Here is a 21969-nt window from a genome sequence, read left to right as displayed (position 1 = left end):
CCCATTATTTATTTATTTTCATATATTTATTTATTTATTTTTTTAATTTAATTAAATTTTTTTTGGAGCTGCGTGCGCAGCTCGAACGCTCGACCAATCAAAACGCTAGAAAGAGATGCGCGCGCACCCCCTACTCCCCTGCCCCCCAAAGCTGTCCGACTAATACTACTTCAGTAGCTCTGTATATCTTTCCGTATATCCATCCCAAAAAAGTAAAGTCTAAATCCCAATTCGAAAACAGGGTCCAAATATCAGGAATAACATTGAAATATGGAGAATAAAGTCTAAATGTCGAGGATGATGTTGACATTTTGACTTTATTTTCTAAAAGCTACGACCAATCTGAGGATCTTCCTCCTCTGATGTTGTTCCCTTATGTCTGGTACTATGTGGAAAGTCGTCTTAACACTTAATAGCTAGACTGGATATTTATTGCAGATTGTATTTAAATGCTTCCGATCCAGGACCAACATTCTAGAACACTGCAATAGAATTCTTACTAGAACTCCAGTTTCAGATATCTACAATCCAGTTGTTATGAGTCATCATTTTAATTTCAGATATCATGAATGTCATCTTGAATATCTAAAGCACACTTTGACTACACATGTAATTATGGATAACCACAGTTGGCATCATGACTGGTAAATATGCTAATTCAGATATTCACAAATGTTTTGTGGATATCTGTTTTTCATTTATGATATCTGACATTAAAATGATAACTAGTAACAATTGGATTATAGATATCTGAAATTGGAGTTCTCCCTAGTAAGAAATCTATTGCAGATATCTAAGGTTTATTCTGGATTGAGATACTGTTTCCTGATTGCGTCCTACACACTGCTTCCTCTAATTCCTCTGGCTGTTTCACAATAAAAGCTTTGCCCGAGAGAACCAGTGGGAGGCTTTTAATGTGAAGCAGCTGGAGGAAATGTACAGTAAGCAGAGCTTTGTTAGCAGTGGTGTTCTTTATTATAAAATGGTCTACACAACAGGATGTGGACATATTCTAATAAAATCTATTGCAGATATCTAGAAAGTTCTTTCTGACTAGGAAGAAATAAATACAGATATCTGCAATAAACAAGAACATGAAACCAGGCTTAATGGAGTATGACCGGCAGTTAATACAGGGCACGCTGGACACGCACGCACGCACGCACGCACGCGCGCGCGCGCGCGAACACACACGCACACACAGACATATACACCCACACACACAGACACACACACACACACACTCGTTACACAGGACAGATATTAATCTTCCAGTGAAGCTACGTGACGGAAGAGTGATCGGAATGAAAATACGAGCTGATACAAAAAGATAGAGACGTTTCTATTGTTCAGCTCTAACATTAGGAGACACCAGCAGTCTGAACAGGAGGAATGCTGCAGGACACACACACACACACACACACACACAGAGATACACAGACACACACACACACGCACACACACACACACACACACGCACACACACACACACACACACGCACACACACACACACACACAGTCTGAACGTAGCCTAATAATGCTAGCTGTGACGACTTCTGCTGTGTCTTGTTTGCTGTGATTCGTCTGTCTTTCCAACTCTGCAGGTGCTCGTTAGTTTAACCTGGAGCTCCTGAGTGTTTCCAGGTTGTTTAAGCCTGGCAACAATGCAGCTCTGAGCTTTCTGCCTGCCTGCCGGTTGCTGCTGTTCCAGCTCTCTAACTCAACACTCCCACATTGCTTCCTCTAAAACCATAAAAGGTTCTACAACTGTTTCCACATATACACGAGTACTCACCAAAACCTGCAAGCAGACCTTGATGTGTAAAATGTTAATGTGTCCTACTTAATCTGCACTTGATGTAGCCTATTGTATTCTGTGTTATTGTATTGAATGTGAAACTGTATGTTGTCTTGCATGCTTCTCAACGGCCTATGAAATAAAAGTAAAAAAAGAGTTCCCCTTTAATGGACTAAGCATAACGCAGTAAACCCTAAGATTTCCGTTGAATGTCGTGATTTATTGGAGCATGTCAACAATGTGGCTAGAATGGTTTTGGTTTGGACAGCTTGACTGTGGATGTCAAAGGTCACCATGATGGACTGTGACTGCTGGTTAAATTAATTAAAGTGAAACTAAGTAACTCTTCAGAGAAAGGAAAAAAAAACCTAATTATTTTCCTTTTACAAATGAAAAGCACAAATGATAAGCAATAAAACACATCCTCTCTCATTTACAATAGACTAAGGGGTTTTACTGATGCAACCTCTCTTGGTCTGGTATGACCAGTAGCTTATGGTGGCTAATGTTAGTGTTTCGGGTGCGTGTCCGTGGGAAGTTGGGGGGTGGCCTGCTCACATGTCGCCCTTCAAACCTGCTGGTTTACCGTGCATAGAAACCTGCTGCATGACGACAAAGGGTGAGTTGTTGTTTTAGGCTAACTATGTTTCTATAATAAATCTGGATACATTAAAAAGCTATACAGTATCATGTTTCCAAGTGCCTTAGCTTGCTAACACAAAGCTAACATTAGCTTACCAACAGTCGTTTTCTAATGACCAGTGCCAACGGGGTCAGTCAAAAACAAGAAATTCACACCTCACAGCTCAGTGTTTCCCCTCAAAATAACCTCACATAGAAGTTAGGTACAGTACCAACTTCACCTTAAGTTAAGCCAGGGATAAATCTGTACGTTACTAAAGTAATAAAAACGTAGGAGGAAAAAAAACCTAACAGAGCTGCAGTAAGAGGCGAGCCAACGCTGGACAGATAACATCCCAACTTCAGTTTCCTTGGCATGAAACTCGAGGTGTGTACATGTTGTTCTGAGTTCAGACTGTTCCTCTCACATTACATAATTACCCTGAAAACTGTCCAATCAGAGCGCTGACTGGCAGCACTACAGGTCAGACTGGGTCCTGCTCTCACGTCATATGACTCTTCTAGATATAAAGGTGTTAGGATGAGTCAGATGAACACAGCCAGCAGCAGCATCTGTCAGAGTCTACTGATGAAGGTACCACATCTCTTTGACCTCATCTGAACGTGACTTTAACAGCGGAGCAGCCTGACAGGTAACATTACACACCTTTGATGAAGAAACTCGGCTATCATTTGTGATATTTTGAGGCTACATAACATACTTTAATATGAGAGCAGTGATACATTCTTTCAGCACTATTGTAAACTGTTTGTAGATCTGAGGTAACTCAGTAATTATTCTATGAAGTGTGATATTTTGGCCAAAATGAGCCTTTTTATGTTCAATTGAGTCAGATTTAATCATCACCAGGAAACAAGTTAGATGTTAATCTCTGCTGACTTCACTGCTGAGATATGAGGGAGTGTCAGAACGTCTCCATCAGCCTGAATACTTTATTCTCTGAAACTTGGATCAGCTGTTTATTCTGACTCTACAAAACTACTCAGAACCGTTAATGAAGGCAGAGTTGTATTTAATTGGCAGGTGTGTGTCACAAACTTCATCCCATCAAAAGTGTAAATCTGTCTTGGTTTTTGATTTGTGGACACATATCCTCAACAACAAGATAAAAGATATTTATTATTATTATTATTATTATTATTATTATTATTATTATCAGCAAAGCAGTCTTTTAATCCTGAACTAGACTGAGTAAAAACCTATCCAGAGGTTTCTGAAGGGACAAGTTGAAACCTGCAGTTTGTCTCTGTCAGTTACTGGAGGTGGGTTGGGTGGAGCTGAGGTGTGATAGGCAGGGACAGTTTGTGGTGTTTTTGTGTGACAAGACTGCCACATAAATAACTTCAGTCAAGAATCTGGCAAACGGAGGGTTGTCACAGTCAAGATCAGATGCTCCTGCCATTGTGCCCTCAGGACTCTCCAGCTAATGACTGTCTTTTCAATGTCTTTTCATTAGACAAGCTTAGTTCTCAAATCAAATTTAAACCTAATCAAGAAAGACTTCACAATATGAACAATAGAAGATAGATACCTGTGATAAACTTACGGGGGAGTGCTCCACTCATTCCAATCAGATGTGTTAAGCTTAAAGTTGTAGTTTCATGATGATCTTTCTTGTACATTATAGTATTGTTTGGTGTCATGCTGCTAGCAAGGCTAAAACAACAAGACAGCCTATATTTCAAGAACTAAAAGCTGGTTGAACAAAAGCTAACAGAACATATGACAGACTTCAGCTCTTCATGTGTGGTTTTCATTCATTAGCATGCTGCTTTAACATTTACAGTTTCCATTTCTACCCCTTTCACACCGGGTCACTCGCTCACATAGACTGTAAAAATAATGGATGTTTGGCCAGGAGTTTGGCGATATGGGCGTTACCATCTTGGTTTTTAAAAACCAGACGTGACAATTTTCCAACAGTATGTGACAAATTCTAAAAAGTTACAGACTATTCATTTCTTTATAATAGGCATACATAAATCACAGTCATACTAGGCTAAATATAGGCCATCTGGGCCTGCACGGCTGCAGGAAAAAGACGCAGAGATGTAAGACACCGTGTCTCTACCTTACGATGATTTCCGTACACCAAACGTAGAATTGCGCTCTGAACTTCAGCTAATAAACTGTGCCATGAAACCCTGAAAATCCAGATCATCCAAAATGTCTTTGTGGATGTGAATCAGTGGTAAAAAACACCATTGAGCAGTTTTCATGCGACAACGAGCTGAAAGATATAGTAGAAACTCATTTGTCGTTGTGTGTGACAGAGTGTGCGTGCATGCTATGTGTAGGCTAAATTGCAATTGCGTCAAGACAAATCTGATTGGCCAATACACACTGAAGATAAATTAAATATTTTTAAAATTACGAAAATGATCCCTCTCTTCATCCCAGACCCCAAACATGACATACAAAATGTTGTGGAACAGAAACAACAACCAGAGATATTCATAAGCTATCATTTTATTGTCATCGCAGTTTTAAAGCTTCGCCACCAGTGGGGATGCTGCAGATGCTACAGCACCCCCCACTTCCCCCGCCTATGCTACTGTCTATTCTTTCAACCGCCCAACCCTTTTTTTATTGGCCCCGGGACGACGGGTGGTCCTTAAGCTCGAGCCCTGGTCTCACGTCAGCGAGACACTTCAAAATTACATTAGGTCCAGCCCACAGAGCAGTAGCAGGAGCTCTAACTGACTAAAGTACACCTAAATCACATCAACACAGCACCTGTGTTAGCCAATGAGAACGTCTGCTCTGATACATTTGTGTTTCAGTTTTCTTTCAGTCTGACAAAACTTTCTGATTTTAGCAGGAAGCCACGATGACGGCAGTGGACCTTTTCAACACTTTGGAGGATTTAAAAGAAGAGGAATTTAAGAAATTCAAATGGTGTCTGCAGCAAGACATCCTGGAAGGCTACCAAAGCATCAAAGTGTCCAAGTTGGAGAACGCAGAAAGGCAGGACACAGTGGACCTGATGGTGAAAACCTATCAACTTCAAGGAGCTCTGAAGGTGACCAAGAAGGTTTTAGAGAAGATCAACAGGAATGATCTGGTGCAGAGTCTGCCAGACACCAGCTCAGGACCACAAGGTCAGTCACCCTTTTTCATTTGTATTTTCAGGAATAAAGAGTGGGTGGACATGAGAAAAACAATACTTGTAAGGGAACAGATTGTTATTTGTGACCTGCTTATACAACTTGTGCACTCGGCAGCAACGCATTCTCCAGCTGTAAACGACGCCATGAACGATGCATCATTTAAGAATGTAAACAGATACAAAAAAACTATTTTATAGATAAAAAAAAAAAAATGTTGACATTTATTTCAGTGTGGTCTCTATTTGTTGTAACATTACTGTAGTGGAATTTCAAGCTCATGTAAGTTGAGTTAGTGGTACGCAGGTCTCATTCAGGTCAGTGGCCAATATAACCAAATAATCTTTCCAGGTGGACAAGTATTTCAACTCTGTGTCTCTAACAGTAACAGCTGTATGATAAGACTGCCAAGGTCACGGAGGAAGTCAACACATAACCCATTGGTCTCATGACAGCCAATGTAAAAAACAACCACAACAGAAAAGCTGGTTTACTCACAAGTTGTATTTCGGTCAAGGATGATCTTTATTGTTGAGAATAAAGTTATATAGGGTCTAAATATCAAGAATAATGTTGAAATATGGACAATAAAGTTTAAATGTCGAGGAGGATGTTGAAAATTCTCAAAATTTTGACTTTATTTTCTAAATGCTAAAACCAATCTGAAGATGTTCCTCCTCTGATGTTGTTCCCTTAAGTCTGGTACTATGGGGAAAGTCGTCTTAACATTTAATAGCTAGACTGGATATTTATTGCAGATTGTATTTAAATGGTTCCGATCCAGGATCAACATTCTAGAACACTGCAATAGAATTCTTACTAGAACTCCAGTTTCAGATATCTACAATCCAGTTGTTATGAGTCATCATTTTAATTTCAGATATCATAAATGTCATCTTGAATATCTAAAGTAGATTTTGACTACAAATATAATTAGAGCTGCAAGCAGTGTGGGACAGGCCCTCGCTCCTCTGCGCGCGCTGGGTACATTTTTTACCAGGCTTGATGTGTGTGCAAAGTTTGGTGAGTTTTTGAGTATGATAAGGTCCCCAAAAAGGCGATTCATTCATTGGCCCTATTGAAACTGAATTCCTTCAGTGACCCATTTATCGTAGACTATTGTGTGAGGTATCATTGAAACTGAATTCCTTCGGTTACAGTAGTTAAAGCTAATTAAAGCTGCAAGCAGCATTGGACGGGCCCTCACACCTTCTTGCGCGTCGGGGTTACTGGCGAACGCCGATCCACATGGCTGTGCATTTGCGCAACTGTCAGACACAGCACGCAGGGTGGAGTGTGCACTGTTTGAGATAGTGTATTGCAAAAGTTGTACCAAGTGTAGGGTGCAGCGATAACCGTCATCAATGAAAAAGGAACTCTCAGCTGATTTCAATGATACCTCACACAATAGTCTACGATAAACGGGTCACTAGTTATAAAAGGGGGCGTGGGTTAAGCATAGGGGGCGGGATAAAACCATCACCAATGACCAAGGAACTCTCTGCTGAGTTCAATGATAACTCACATAAGACTCTACCTTAAACGTTTCAAAAGTTATGAAAGGGGCATGGCCTGTGTACATGGGTGTGGTTAAAGTATAGGGGGTGGCTCAATATCACATGTAGACCACACATTATAAGTTTCATGTAAATCGGATGATGTTTGTCATATAAAGCTTATTTCCTGTTGCCAGCAGGGGGCGCTATGACAAAAAGTCAATATTGGCCTGTAGATGTCCTCAGGCCTGGACTCTTGTTGATTGTCGGAAATTTCAAGCAGAATGGACAATGTACACTCATTGCTGAAGACATCTACACGACTACATTAAATCAAATTTATAGCGCTAACTACTGACAACAGAAACTAAGTTGTATGTGACACAAATAGAGATTTACATGAAATAAATATGGTATGGTCTACACTTATCATGTATCGTCATGTTGATATACAGCAACATGACGTTACATTAGTGTGTTCTCTAGCACCACATAGTGGACACAGGAAGTGGCACAAAATGTACAAAACTTCCTTTTTAGTGACAAGCGCGACAGGAAATAACGTCTAACTCATGACCACAGTGTCTGATGATCCCTGAAAATGCAAAAGCCACATTGACTGGCGCTCCATCAGTATCCCCGACCCGAATGTACGAGGGCTCGTTCATGACTGCTTGCAACATTAAATAAACTGTATTTTGAATGTTCTCTTTTCTTTTCATTCACACTGTGTGTAGATATGGCTGCTGTGAGCATTCTGCCATCTGAAGATCAGTTTCTGTGCTCCATCTGTCTGGATGTGTTCACTGATCCTGTCAGCATACCATGTGGTCACAACTTCTGCAAAAACTGCATCACTGAACACTGGAATACCAATGACCAGCACCTGTGTCCGATATGTAAAAAGGTTTTCAACACAAGACCTGAGTTGCATGTCAACACTTTCATCTCTGAGATGGTTGCTCAGTTCAGACAGTCAGCTCAACAGAAAGCCAGCAGCAGCAGCTCAGAGCAACAAGTGTCCAAACCAGGAGAAGTTCCCTGTGACATCTGCACTGGAACCAAACTGAAGGCCCTGAAGTCCTGCCTGGTGTGTCTGGTCTCCTACTGTGAGACTCACCTGGAGCCTCATCTGACAGCTTCTCGTCTGAAAAGACATCAGCTGATCGACCCTGTGGAGAACCTGGAAGGCAGGATGTGTACGAAGCACGATAAACCTCTGGAGATGTTCTGTAAGACCGACCAGACATGTGTCTGCATGCTCTGCACTGTTTTAGATCACAAGAAGCACGATGTTGTTCCTCTGAAAGAAGAATATGAAGGAAAGAAGGTAGAGCTGGGGAAGACAGAGGCTGAAATTCAGCAGATGATCCAGAAGAGACGACTGAAGATTCAGGAGGTCAAACACTCAGTCGACCTCAGTGAGGAAGATGCAGACAGAGAGATAGCAGAAGGTGTTCAGGTCTTCACTTCTCTCAAGGAGTCTGTTGAGAGAGGCCTGAATGAGCTCATCAACACGATCAAAGAGAAGCAGAAAACAAGAAAAAAACAGGCCGAAGCTTTCATCAAAGAGCTGGAACAGGAAATCTCTGAGCTGATGAAGAGAAGCACTGAGGTGGAGCAGGTGTTACGCTCTGAAGACCACCTCCATCTTCTCCAGAGTGTCCAGTCCCTAAACATCCAACAACCTCCACTCACCAAGGACTGGACAGAGTTCAGCGTCCGTACATCATCATATGAGGGGACTGTGGTGAAAGCTGTGGTTCAGCTGGAGGAGACACTCAGTGAAGAGATGAAGAAGCTGCTTGAAGCTGAACTGAAGAGGGTCCAGCAGTATGGAGTGGATGTGACTCTTGATCCTGATACAGCACATCCTAATCTCATCCTGTCTGATGATGGGAAACAAGTGAATCTTGGTGATGTGAGGAAGAATCTCCTAGACAACCCGGAGAGATTTTCTTATCGTGTTTGCGTTTTAGGAAAACAGAGTTTCTCTTCAGGCAGATTATACTTTGAGGTTCAAGTCAAAGGAAAGACTGAATGGACTTTAGGAGTGGCCAGAGAGTCGATCAAGAGGAAGGGAAGCATCACACTGAACCCTCAGAAAGGTTTCTGGATTATAGCGTTGAGAGATGGAAATGAGTACAAAGCTGCTGCTGACCCTCCAGTCCTTCTCTCTCTGAAGTCTCAGCCTCAGAAGGTGGGGGTGTTTGCTGATTATGAGGAGGGTCTGGTCTCCTTTTATGACGTAGATGCTGCAAATCTTATTTACTCCTTTACTGGCTGCTCCTTCACTGAGAAACTCTTCCCATACTTCCATACTGGTAATAATGATGGTGTTAAAAACTCTGCCCCTCTGATCATCTCTCCTGTCAGAGTAAACTAATCACTGATCTCATTTCAGGTTTTGATTTATTTCAATCAAGGAAACAAATATACATATTCTTATTTTTTACAACTCATTTTCTACAGAATCTGTTTTCTGTGGTGACTGATTTACACTTTTTCGATTTATTATCATATGGTTAATGTAGCAATTCTTTGCAAATGAAATCAAACTCGACATATTTTGTGTCTTTAGAAAACTGATTTCTTCTAGAAGTTATAATAAATGGCTGTGGGTTTAACAGAGGTTTAAATAGATATTGTCCACACAACGTGTGTCATGATGCATCAAATTAATGTGTTGATTATGTAATCAGATACATATTTAATTGTATTTGATGTGCAGCCACAGAAAACTGAACTGAATAGTTCATTGTGTCATGAAGCTTCATTTAAGAGTAAGGCCTATACATGGATCTCTCAGCAACGTCATCACTGCTTGCGCACGCAACCGGGGGGCAGAAAGAAGACGTGTTTCGTGTAGCTATAGTAGTAGTAGCAGCATAGCATAAGTCAAAATGCCAAGGAGTTGTTGTGGTTAATTGTACAAACAGAGCCAGTGATGGGTGCCTGTTTAACATACCTAGGGGGAAGCATGCTTTTGCCAAAAACCGGCGGAGGTTATGGCTTCAAGCCATAAGAAGGGGGTCATATGCAAGAGTCAGGCTTCCATTGTATCAATCAGAAAAGTTGCAGCTTGTTCAGTTGTTCAGCTAAGTGATATCTACCTGTCAGGGCTGTGGTACTCGAGTCCGGACCATAGACAGTTAAAGGTCCGGACTCGAGACAAGTTTAGACTGCTAGCTAAAGCTACGCCGATGTTTTGCTAACGTTAGCGCTACAGCGTTAGCCTAGCCTGCTAGGTAAATATTACGACTGCCTTCGGCGTTTCTTATATCTGTGTCCACTTTTTTCAACATAAGACCTGTGGCGTTAGTGCTCCTTTTGTACCATAATTTTATTGAATGAAATATTAAGCTTCACTCCTACGAGATGGGTGGGTTTTTATTACGTTACACACAAAGCTAACTGGCTAAGGTTAGCCTGTACGTATGCTAGCGGACATTAGCTAACGTTGCTGAGACAGCGGCAGTAGAGTTTCGGCGAGCAGACCATGACAGTGTTGTTGCCCTCTCACCCACAATCAACCTCTGCTGCTAAAAACAATCAACCCTGCAGTGATGTTTTGAAATGGAGACATACATATCGTACCTTTTCCCGGAAATCCTGGCCATTATTTTAAGGTATAAACCAACCATAGGGGTACACTCAGGGGTAACCCTGCTGCTAACATTGGCTATTACATTAGCCTAAAATGATAATTATAGCCATACATATATATCACAGTAACACTGCAAAATTAAAGACAAACAGATCCAACTAAAATCACGTTTTATTGAGTCAGCAGTTATATACAAACAATAAGGAAAGCTTTGCAGGGTTGTTTTTGAAAGGTTGTTGCAGTAGCGGACCAGCTCACCAATCTGGCTTTCTGCCCGAGAAAAGCTGGTTTACACACAAGTTGTATTTCAGTTGAGGATGATCTTAGTTAATTTTTTTTGCATTTTCGAAAACAATCATAATGTTGAGAATAAAGTTGAACTTCTGCCAGGCAATTTAAAATAAATAAATCAGAAATTACTGGCGGACGACAATCCACACAACCCTGCATTTGCGCAACCATTGGACACAGTGCGCACGGTGGAGTGTGCGCAGTTTGAGATGTATTGCAAACAAAAAGTTGTAAGGGAACTCCATACTGAGTTCAATGATACCTCACACAATGGTCCACATCAAACTGGTCATATGTTATAAAAAGGGGCGTGGCTACAGCATAGAGGCGGGTCAAACCATCACCGATCAAAAAGAAACTCTCTGCTGAGTTCAATGATACCTCACACAAAGGTCTACATTAAACGGTTCAAATGTTATGAAAGGGGCGTGGCCTGAGTACGTGGGTGTGGTTAAAGTATAGGGACCGACTCAGTATCACATGTAGACCACACAATATAAGTTTCATGTAAATCGGATGATGTTTGTCATATAAGGCTGATTTCCTCTTTCCAGCGGGGGGTGCTATGACCAAAAGTCAATATTGGCCTGTAGATGACCTCAGGCCTGGACCCTTGTCAATCGTGAGAAATTTCGGGCAGATATGACAATGTTCACTAAAGTAAACAACTTCTTCATTCATCGATAAATGCTCAAAATGGCCGCCACGCCACACCCACACCGTTGGATGAAAACTTTTGCTTTTAATAGCTTTTCATCGTTAAGGTCTTTAGATGACACAGACCAAATTTGAAGTTGATATGATGAATTCTTTCCGAGTAGTTCGTTAAAGTATAGCAACTATAGTTTTGGGACTACTTCCTGTTGCCACTAGGGGGCGCTAGGACTTTGAGTAAATATCTGTATCTAGATGTCCTCAAGATTGGACTCTTATGAGTCGTGAAAAGTTTCGAGCCAACTGATCAATATACACTCAAGTAACACCCACTTCCTCTTTCATTGGCGAAATGCACAAAATGGCCAGCCCACCACAGCCATGCCCTATGAAAAAAAAAAATCGCACTAATTTCGAACTTTCAAGTGTTCCTGTTGGGTTTAGGGTATGGCTCCAATGACGTTTTCTGTACGTCTTGACATGCTACATATGTGTACCAAGTTCCGTGAGTCTACATTAAACATACTGCAGGGGATCAATTTGTTTTAATTTTGTAGGGGGCGCTGGCGAGCTATTTATGTGTGCCTATTCCCAACACCCTTAAAATACGTACATTTTCACGATGAATTTTGGTGAGTTTTTGAGTATGTTAAGTTCCTCAAGAAGGTGATTCATTTGCAGAATAAAAGAAGGAATAATAATATTTTCTTCAGCTTCAATAGGGCCTTCGCCGCTGTCAGCGCTCGGGCCCTAATTACGGATAACCACAATTGGCATTATGACAGGTAAACATGCAATTGCAGATATTCACAAATGTTTTGTGGATATCTGTTTTTCATTCATGATTTCTGAAATTAAAATGATGACTTGTAACAACTGGATTATAGATATCTGAAACTGGAGTTCTTCCTAGTAAGAAATCTATTGCAGATATCTAAAGTTTATTCTGGATTTAGGTTTCCTGATTGTGTCCAACACACTACTTTCTTTATTTCCTCTGGCTGTTTCACGATAAAAGCTTTCCACCAGAGAACCAGTGGGAGGCTTTTAATGTGAAGTAGCTGGAGAAATGCACAGTAAGCAGAGCTTTGTTAGCAGTACTGTTCTTTATTATAAAATGGTCTACACAACAGGATGTGGACATATTCCAATAAAATCTATTGCAGATATCTAAAAAAGTTATTTCTGACTAGAAATAATTAAATATAGACATTTGCAATAAATATCCAGTCTAGCTACTAAATGTTAAAACTGCCATTTATACAATTTTAGGTTTTGAATTTAGTTTTGACTAGCACAATCAAAGTTGTAGATATCTTGAAAAAATAATTGCTACAAATAAGATTGTTATTGTGGATATCTTTAATTACCATTCTTTATTATTTTGACTAGGAGAAATGCTATTATAAATATCTAAAATGTAATTACAGATAGGAGTGTGGTAAGGCATTTTTCCTGTTTTCATCTACAGTTTACAGTTACAGAGCTTCTTCTTGCGGGTAACGTCTGACAATAACAATAACTTTAGTTTTCTATGTTGTAAGTTGACATTATTGTTTAAAGCCACATTTCAATACTGACAACACATGTATAATCTCTCTGAAAGAGTCAAACAACAATCATTGATGAGTGCAGGGTATTCATTTAAACTCTGAACATTTCTTGAGAGCTGACAGCCTTCCTCATGTCCGAGCACGTCTCCATGACTCCCTGCTACACTGCAGCAGCAACAGGCCTCCATGTAGACCACTAACTGGTGTTGTGACACAGAACGACCACTAGATGGATCACAACACAAAGGAATCATGAGACAAAGTTACTATACTGCTACCATGCTGACCACCAAAACAAACAAAATGCAGTATGCAGTGAATGTGACTCTTGATCTTGATACAGCACATCCAAGTCTCATCGTGTCTGATGATGGGGAAACAAGTAAATAATAGTCATCTAAAGAAGAATTTTCCAGACAACCCAGAGAGATTGGCCGATTGTAATTGCTTTTTAGGAAAGCAGAGTTTCTCTTCAGGCAGATTTTACTTTGAGGTTATAGTTAAAGGAAAGACTTCCTGGGATTTCGGTGTGGTCAGAGAGTCGATCGACAGAAAGGGAGGCATCACACTGAGCCCTGAGGATGGTTATTGGACTTTATTGTTGACAAATGGAAATGAGTATGATGCTAATGACCACTTTAGTGTCTGTCTCTCTCTGAAGTCTCAGCCTCAGAAGGTGGGGGTGTTTGTGGATTATGAGGAGGGTCTGGTCTCATTTTATGACGTAGATGCTGCAGCTCTTATCTACTCCTTTACTGGCTGCTCCTTCACTGAGAAACTCTTTCCATACTTCAGTCCTGGTGATGATCATGATGGTCAAAACTGCACCTCTGATCATCTCACCTGTCAGGTTGGACTATTAAGCTATCTTATTTCATGCATTGACTTATTTTCATTCAAGGGGAACAAATGTAAATATTGTCAAGAAACACGTCATGTGGAGAATATCTACCTTGTATTAAACTGACTACTTTCAGTTGCAGAAGAAATCCATCTCTTTAGACACCAAATTTATTTTACAGTAAATTTGTAAAAAATGCTAGAAAATAACAATTTATTTCTATTTCATATGCAGCCACAGAAAACGTTTCCTTTAAGAGTAATGGCATGTTCACACTGAATGCGTTGCAAGCGTTTTGAGCAGCGTAAATGTATACAAAGTCAGTGCAAAGACACAACATAATTTGTCTGTTTCAAATTTCAATTTAAGCAAGAAATTTGTGTGATGCTGTTGATAGCCGTGATCAATTAATAATCATGATGTCAGACTTTATAGAAATCTGCATCATGATTTAGTTATTTTGGCATCATTATGATCCGTTTTGATCCATGGTTGAGGATGGAAAAAAACGTAGTTTGTGCCTACAGCTCTACATCAAGCGGCAACCTTCAGCACTAAAAAAGTAAGCTAACACGGAAGCTTATAGATTAAACACAACTGATACCGATAACATTTCTACGAGTAATGCAGCACAATGTTAATCTTTGCATCCTATGTGAATGCGCCATTAGGCCTTTTACATGTCTGTAGTAATTTATAATACTGGGTATAATAGTTAATGGACAAAGTTCATCAGTAGCTGTGTTCGAAAACATTCCCTATCACAGAAATAGTGCACTATGTAGTGTGTTCGCCATTTTGTAGTGGTGTTCAAATTCACTGCGGTTAATTTCATTCACTATATAGTCCACTATCAAATACCTACAACACGCTGCTAATTTGAGTGTACATAGGATGTACCCTATATGTTACTCCTGTATCCCACAATGCAATGCGGTCGTGTTTTCCTGGAGGAAAGGAGGCAGAAGTCACCGAGAAAACTGAAAAGGAAAAATGGAGCTGGCTTTGGTTTCTAAACAGTGGAAATGTAACATACAACATATAAAATATACAACAAATTTTACTCTTCTTCTGAGTGCTCGCTTTGTTTCAGGGACGCATTAGAAGTATTTTTGTTTGGGTTTGTTGCTGGGTGCGCCCGCCTCCGTTACACAAATAACCGGCACATCTACTGACGCAACTATGTGTTTTCAGTGTAGTGTCCGAAATCCTGTTTGGTCGTTCCCTATATAGTTCACTATTTAATCAACACTATATAGGGAATAGTGAGTGTGTGAATGGGGGAGCGGTTTCAAACACAGCTAATGTGTGATAATTTGTCTAAAAATGTATTTGGTGAATTACTGTTTTTTTGCGAATAGTGGTAGTGAAATGGTTATGGGAAATAAGTCAAAAAAATCTGTAAATATGTGATTGTAAGATAATGTAAAATGAAGCAGTTGTTGAACACCAGCCTTGAGTAAGCAGTGACTTGAACTCCAAACACTGAACAGAGAAGCCAGGGGCTCGTTCAATCTTAAAACTGTGTGCACCGTTTTGCTATGGTTTCCTGGTTGAACGGCATGTTTCCTAACCCTAACAGAAGTAACAACAGAGTTTTTCTTCAGGCAGATTTTACTTTGAGGTTCAAGTTAAAGGAAAGACTGATTGGGACTTAGGCATGGCCAGAGAGTCTATCGACAGGAAGGCAGCAATCACACTGAGCCCTCAGAATGGTTACTGGACGATATGGTTGAGAAAGAGAAATGAGTACAAAGCTCTTGATGACCCTCGTGTCCTACTCTCTCTGAAGCTCTTATCTACTCCTTTACTGGCTGCTCCTTCACTGAGAAAATCTTCCCATTCTTCAGTCCCTATACTAATGATGATGGTAAAAACTCTGCCCCTCTGGTCATCTATCCTGTCAGAATAAACTAATCACTTATTGCATCATTTCAAGTATTGATGTATTTTTAATCAAGGGAACAAATGTACATATTCATATATTTTACATCTTATTTTCTACAGAATCTGTTTCCTGTGGCGACTGATTTACACATGCATTTATTATCAAATGGTTAAATGTGTAGCAATTCTTTGCAAATTGAATAAAACTTCATCTTGACATATTTGGTGTCTTTAGAAAACTGATTTCTTCTGGAAGTTATAATAAATGTCAGAACAGACATTAAAACAGAGGTTTAAATAGATATCGTCCACATAAGGTGTGTCATGATAGATCAAATTAATGTGTTGATTGTGTAGTCAGATATACATTTATTTGTATTTGATGTGCAGCCACAGAAACATATTGCTGAATATTTCATAGTGTCGTGAAGCTTAATTTAAGTGTAAGGCCTATTACATCCCATAGTGTCTACAGAACATAGTATGTGTCGTTGACCACCCAGACACCTTTCAGAGGATCACCATGCCAGACATGATGTCGTACTTGGCCATTTACATGGGACTAATCAAGACACCGAACATCACTGACTACTGGAGAAGATCAAATCTATACGCCTTTTCTTTTCCATCGAGTGTGATGTCAGGTTGCAGGTTCAAAGCCATCTTGCGCGCCATCCACCTCAGTGATCCTGATGACGATGCTGCCAGCGACCTAAAAAGAGGCACCGCCGGGTACAACAGGCTTTGTAAAATTAGGCCAATGTACCATGAGGTTAGGCAGGTATGCATGGCGAATTACCACCCCCACTAGTGTGTTGCCATTGACGAGAGGATGGTCACATCCAAAGCCCGCAGCGGACTCCGCCAGTACATGAAAAATAAGCCTGTGAAGTGGGGTTATAAGCTGTTTGTGCTGGCGGATTCCACCAGCGGTTACACCTGGGACTTCTTTGTGTACGAAGGCAAAGGATCACCAATTGTCAAGGGGCTCAGTTATGACACCGTAATGCGGCTCGTGAATACACAGGTGCTGGGTACCGGGTATAAGTTATTTGTGGATAACTTTTACACCAGCACAGATCTCTTTCGCGACCTGCTGGCAAAGAAGATCTGGGCCTGTGGTACCATTCGCCAACAGCGTATTGGGTTCCCCAAAGACAGGCCAGGCGGGCTTGAAAGGGAAGGCTCCCCGGGGCACCATCCACTGGATTCGCGAGGGGCCCGTGGTGTTTGTTCAGTGGAGGGACACCAGAGATGTGCTGATGTGTTCCACAATCCATGCAGCACATGGAGAGGATACGGTCCAGAGAAGGATCAAGGGGTCAGATGGGCAGTGGTCTGTACAGGATGTCTCCATCCCACCAGCCATCAAGGATAACAACAGGTATGTACAGTGTTTTCCTAATTTCAGCTCTTTGAATTGAATTTTGATATCAGGTCAATGCGTCAATATCAGTGTAATGAAATGGCTATGTTCCTTTTCCTATATTTGTTTCTGTACTCAGGAACATGGGTGGTATGGACCTGTCCAATGCCCTGATTGGCTCCTACACCATCCTGCACAATACCAAGAAGTGGTATTTTTTATTGAAAAGATTTCTGGTACAGGATATACAGTCCTCTATCCCAGACTCTAAAAGTCACACAAAACAAATATATATATATATATACATGTACATACACACATGCATATATATATATATATATATATATATATATATATATACACACACATACACGTACACATACATGCACATCTATAAAAACATTAATTTCATAATTGAAGTTTTCTAAAAGTTCATAAATAAATTACATAAATGAATTACATAAATTACTGACAAGCTTTATATTTATACATTACAAGCAAAATGCATCCAGCCTATTCTTAAAGGAATTAATAGAAGGGGAACGCACAACTTCTTCTGGAAGCGGGTAACGTTTTAAAGAATTCCCTTGTGTCTCGTACCTATTGTTCCAAAACTGAAAGATAGGTTCAACTGTTATATCATATATTCCCTGTACAAGCTTGTACACCTGAATCATATCTCCTCTGTATCTCCTAAATATGAGAGTCGGTAAACTTAATTTCCTCAATATATCTTCATACGACATATTTTTCATTCTGGAATTAATTTAGTAATTAATTAATTAAAATAACTCTTCTCTGGACCCTTTCAATTTTTTCTACATATTTTAATTTATATGGACACCAGACTGAGCTAGAGTATTCAAGGTGAGATCTTACCAGGGATTTGTACAAAGGTAAAAATATATCCTTGCTTAAATTTTGAAAAGTTCTTTTTATTATTGCAATCATATATGTAGCTTTTTTAACTTTTTCAGAAATATGTGTGTGGAATTCAAGTGAACCATCCACCACAACACCTACGTCCCTCTCCTCTTGTACTGGATTAACCACTATATCCCCAACTACATAATTGGCTACAGTGTCATTTTTTTCCCCCAATATGTAAATGTTTACACTTTTCGGGATTCATCTTTAATAGCCACTGGCCACACTGTTTGCCCATGCTACTTAGATCTTCTTGAAGATGGGCTCGGTCTGTGTCATTTGTTATTAATCTGAAAATGTTAGTATCATCCGCAAAAAGGTAAACATCAGACTGTATCATATCTGGCAGGTCGTTTATATATATTACAAAGAGAACAGGGCCCAAGACTGATCCCTGTGGGACCCCAGATGTCACTACCACCTGTTGTTTTCGTTTGTGCAAAAAATCCTCTATCCAATAAATAACTCTGTTGTCTAAACAATAGGATTTTAACTTTGATAGCAGTCTTTTATGAGGAACAGCGTCAAAGGCTTTTTGAAAGTCCAGATATACACAGTCAACTGTCTGTCCTCTATCCAAGGCTTGTGACCATTTGTCAAGAACTGTGAGCAACTGAAGAGAAGTTGACCGCCCGGATATGAAGCCATATTGTTTACTACTAAATGATGTATTACTTTTCATATGGTTGACTATATATGTCCTTATAAGTTTTTCCATTATCTTGCTAACAACTGACGTCAAACTAACTTGTCGATAATTTCCAGCTAGAGATTTATTTCCTTTTTTAAAAATTGCACTAATTTGAGCCTCTTTCCAGTCATTTGGTAAAACTGAATCCTCTAATGATTTGTTAAGTAGTACGGTTAGCGGTTCAGCAATATCAATCGCCAGTTCCTTCAAAATCCTAGGATGGATCAAATCCAATCCAGGGGATTTATATACATTCATTTTCTGTAAAAGCCGTTTTGTATCTTCTACTGTTATTTCAAGATTTTCTGTTTGCTGAACTTCCAACCTTGGTACGTTGGGTATCTGCCCGTCAGGCTCTTCAACAAATACACTGCAGAAGTATTCTGACAATATATCTGCCTTTTCTATATCTTTCTCTGTTTTTAAAGAATGAGTATTATTCTGATTGCAGTATAGATCACCCACTGCTGTTTTTATTTTTGTCCTTTTATTTATGTAGTTCCATATAACTTTTGGTTTATATTTAGATTGCTTGGCTAATTCCTCTTCATATTTTCGCTTTAAATTTTGCGTTCTCATCCTCACAAGATTACGAACTTTCCGATAAGCCTGCTGTATTTCTGTTTTTTTACTTCATAATGCTTTCCTTCCCAGGTTATTTTTCTCTTTGATTTTTGTTTTTGTAATGTCATCTAATGGAAAGGAGTATTTTTTTATTATTATTATGGGACCTCATTTTAATAAGAGGTACAAACTTCCCCTCTATTTCCTTCAACTTAGACTTTCTTAGTACCCATTTTTTATTAACATCATAATTAGATAGATGTGATATCCAATTCCCTATGTGCTTCATCATAATTGGCCTTATTGTAGTTCCTTCTTATGGGTACGTTATTTAACATTTGTGTATAACAAATTACCTTAAACAACAGGACACAATGATCACTTTTGCCTAAAGGGCTTAGATATTGAATATCATCTATCATATGTTCCTCATTTGTTATAATAAGATCCAATACATGTGGTGTTTCACCACCTCGCCACCTTGTTGGCTCTAAAACATGTTGGAACAACCATACATTTTTATTTATTTAATGTTATGGGGTTATTTCCCTTCACTTCTAATAATCTCCAATCTATATTTGGCAAATTAAAATCCCCCATAATTAATTTGTATGAATGTTTTATTGTTGACACTTCTTCTAGTAAAACCAAAAGATTATCATTGTTGCTCTCTGTTCCACTATCTGACCTGTAAATTAATCCAATAATCAAAATCTCATTATTGCTACATTTAATCTTAACAATTATACTTTCTTGAAATTCTGAAACAGTTACCATTTATTTTGCTTCTGAAACTTGTGTGTACATAAAGCAGTAAGCCTCTACCTAGATCATTCTCTATATTCCTTGAGAACATGTTATAATCCTCTATATCATCCAAGTTAAATTCCGTTGGGATCATCTGTGGTTTATGACTCTTTGATTTAACTTCTGTGATTCCTAATATATGAATAAGTGGGAGTAATCTCAAACGAACAGCAAATGCAGGCAGTTTGTTATGAAGTTGATCCGCATTGGTGTATAAACATAAGATGTTGGGCGGAGATTTACATTCCTGTGCTACTTTAACAGGGACGGGGACTAGCTGCTTAAGTCACTCAGTCTTAGGGATTCTCACCACTCTCCCACAGCAGTTCAGTCTGCAATGTCCAGTAGAACTGCTGGCATGGTCTGTTCAGGGTCTTGCCCATCCCGAAAAAGCCTGTCCCCACAGAGAGATGAACTGCCTGCAGCACTCGCTGAAACAGCTGCCACACGGTCCCTCAAGGCCCAGTCCGCGCCAGGACCGATAGAGTAGCCCATTACGCTGAGCCAGGCAGGTCCACTGGGAAGAGGAGGGACCTTAGGCTCTTTTTGGTTCTGCCGCTGCTAGAGCAAACGATGTATGCTGTGGGTATCATGGCAATGGTATCCGGTGTCCCTTCTCTGTGGTGTGTTCCAGTGCTAAATTTTGGCCAAGACAAAGCCAACGAGGGCCGACGAGAGGTGACACCACAGGTGGCCGTCGTCTGCAGTAGTCGGCGGCTGTCGGCTTGGTGTGTCAGGGCCTGTAGTGATGTCAAGCCTTTAACAACAGTCATCACAGCGAACAAGAACTCAAAAACACAGTAACAAAATACAGATGGGTTTAAAAAATTTAACAGCCACCTCACTGATGGTTAGAACTCAACAAGCTCTAAAATGGCAATTACCAACAGCATAAAGCAACATCTGGGTTTTGGGACATGAAACGGAACACAAACTACTCAATAGGCATGATGGGAATTGTTGGCTGTTGCTACACTAAGTTATGCTTAACAGGACTGTTAAGGCACATGTTTTTTTTTCAACAAATAACTAAAACTGTATTTTGAATAAAATGTTTTGTTTTGTTCTCTCCCATCCTACATGTGTAGATATGGCTGCTGCAAACTAACTACAATCTGAACATCAGTTTCGGTGCTCCATCTGTCTGGATGTGTTCACGGATCCTGTGACTACATCATTTGGACACAACTTCTGCAAAAACTGCATCACTGAACACTGGAATACTAATGACCAGTACCTGTGTCCCCTGTGTAAGGAGGGTTTTACCACAAGGCCTGTTTTGAGGGTCAACACTTTGTTGTCTGAGATGGTTGCTCAGTTCAGACGGTCAGCTCAACAGAAAGCCTGCAGCAGCAGCTCAGAGCAACAAGTGTCCAAACCAGGAGAGGTTCCCTGTGAAGTCTGCACTGGAACCAAACTGAAGGCCCTGAAGTCCTGCCTGGTGTGTCTGGTCTCCTACTGTGAGACTCATCTGGAGCCTCATATGACAATGTCTGGCCTGAAAAGACATCAGCTGATCGACCCTGTGGAGAACTTGGAAGGCAGGATTTGTACGAAGCACGATAAACCTCTGGAGCTGTTCTGTAAGACCGATCAGACATGTGTCTGCATGCGCTGCACTTTTTTAAACCACAAGACGCATGATGTTGTTCCTCTGACAGAAGGATATGAAAGAAAGAAAGCCAAGGCTGAAATTTAGCAGATGATCAAGAAGAGACGACAGAAGATTCAGGAGA

General features: G+C 40.1%; 1 protein-coding gene and 1 pseudogene across 2 annotated transcripts; both read left to right on the top strand.

The window, feature by feature from the left end:
* The first annotated feature begins 2935 nt into the window (after nt 1–2935).
* Nucleotides 2936–9670, top strand: LOC144532103 (E3 ubiquitin-protein ligase TRIM39-like). Of its 2 annotated transcripts, none has more exons than XM_078272665.1 (3): nt 2936–3073; nt 5264–5543; nt 7783–9670. In XM_078272665.1, exons 2-3 carry the CDS (start codon nt 5273–5275, stop codon nt 9429–9431), a joined length of 1920 nt encoding a protein of 639 aa, XP_078128791.1. In that variant the 5' UTR covers nt 2936–3073; nt 5264–5272; the 3' UTR covers nt 9432–9670. The 2 variants fall into 2 exon arrangements, with proteins under 2 accessions (XP_078128791.1, XP_078128781.1); XM_078272655.1 differs by having other exon boundaries at nt 5261–5543.
* Nucleotides 9671–21323: 11653 nt separating this feature from the next.
* On the top strand, nt 21324–21963 carry LOC144532174 (E3 ubiquitin/ISG15 ligase TRIM25-like; annotated as a pseudogene).
* The last annotated feature ends 6 nt before the right edge of the window (nt 21964–21969 follow it).

The sequence above is a fragment of the Sander vitreus genome, chromosome 2 (assembly GCF_031162955.1).
Source record: "Sander vitreus isolate 19-12246 chromosome 2, sanVit1, whole genome shotgun sequence".
NCBI classification, from domain to species: Eukaryota; Metazoa; Chordata; class Actinopteri; order Perciformes; family Percidae; genus Sander; species Sander vitreus.
The sequence above is the reverse complement of the archived record's forward strand: the minus strand, read 5'-3'. Positions and strand labels throughout refer to the sequence as shown.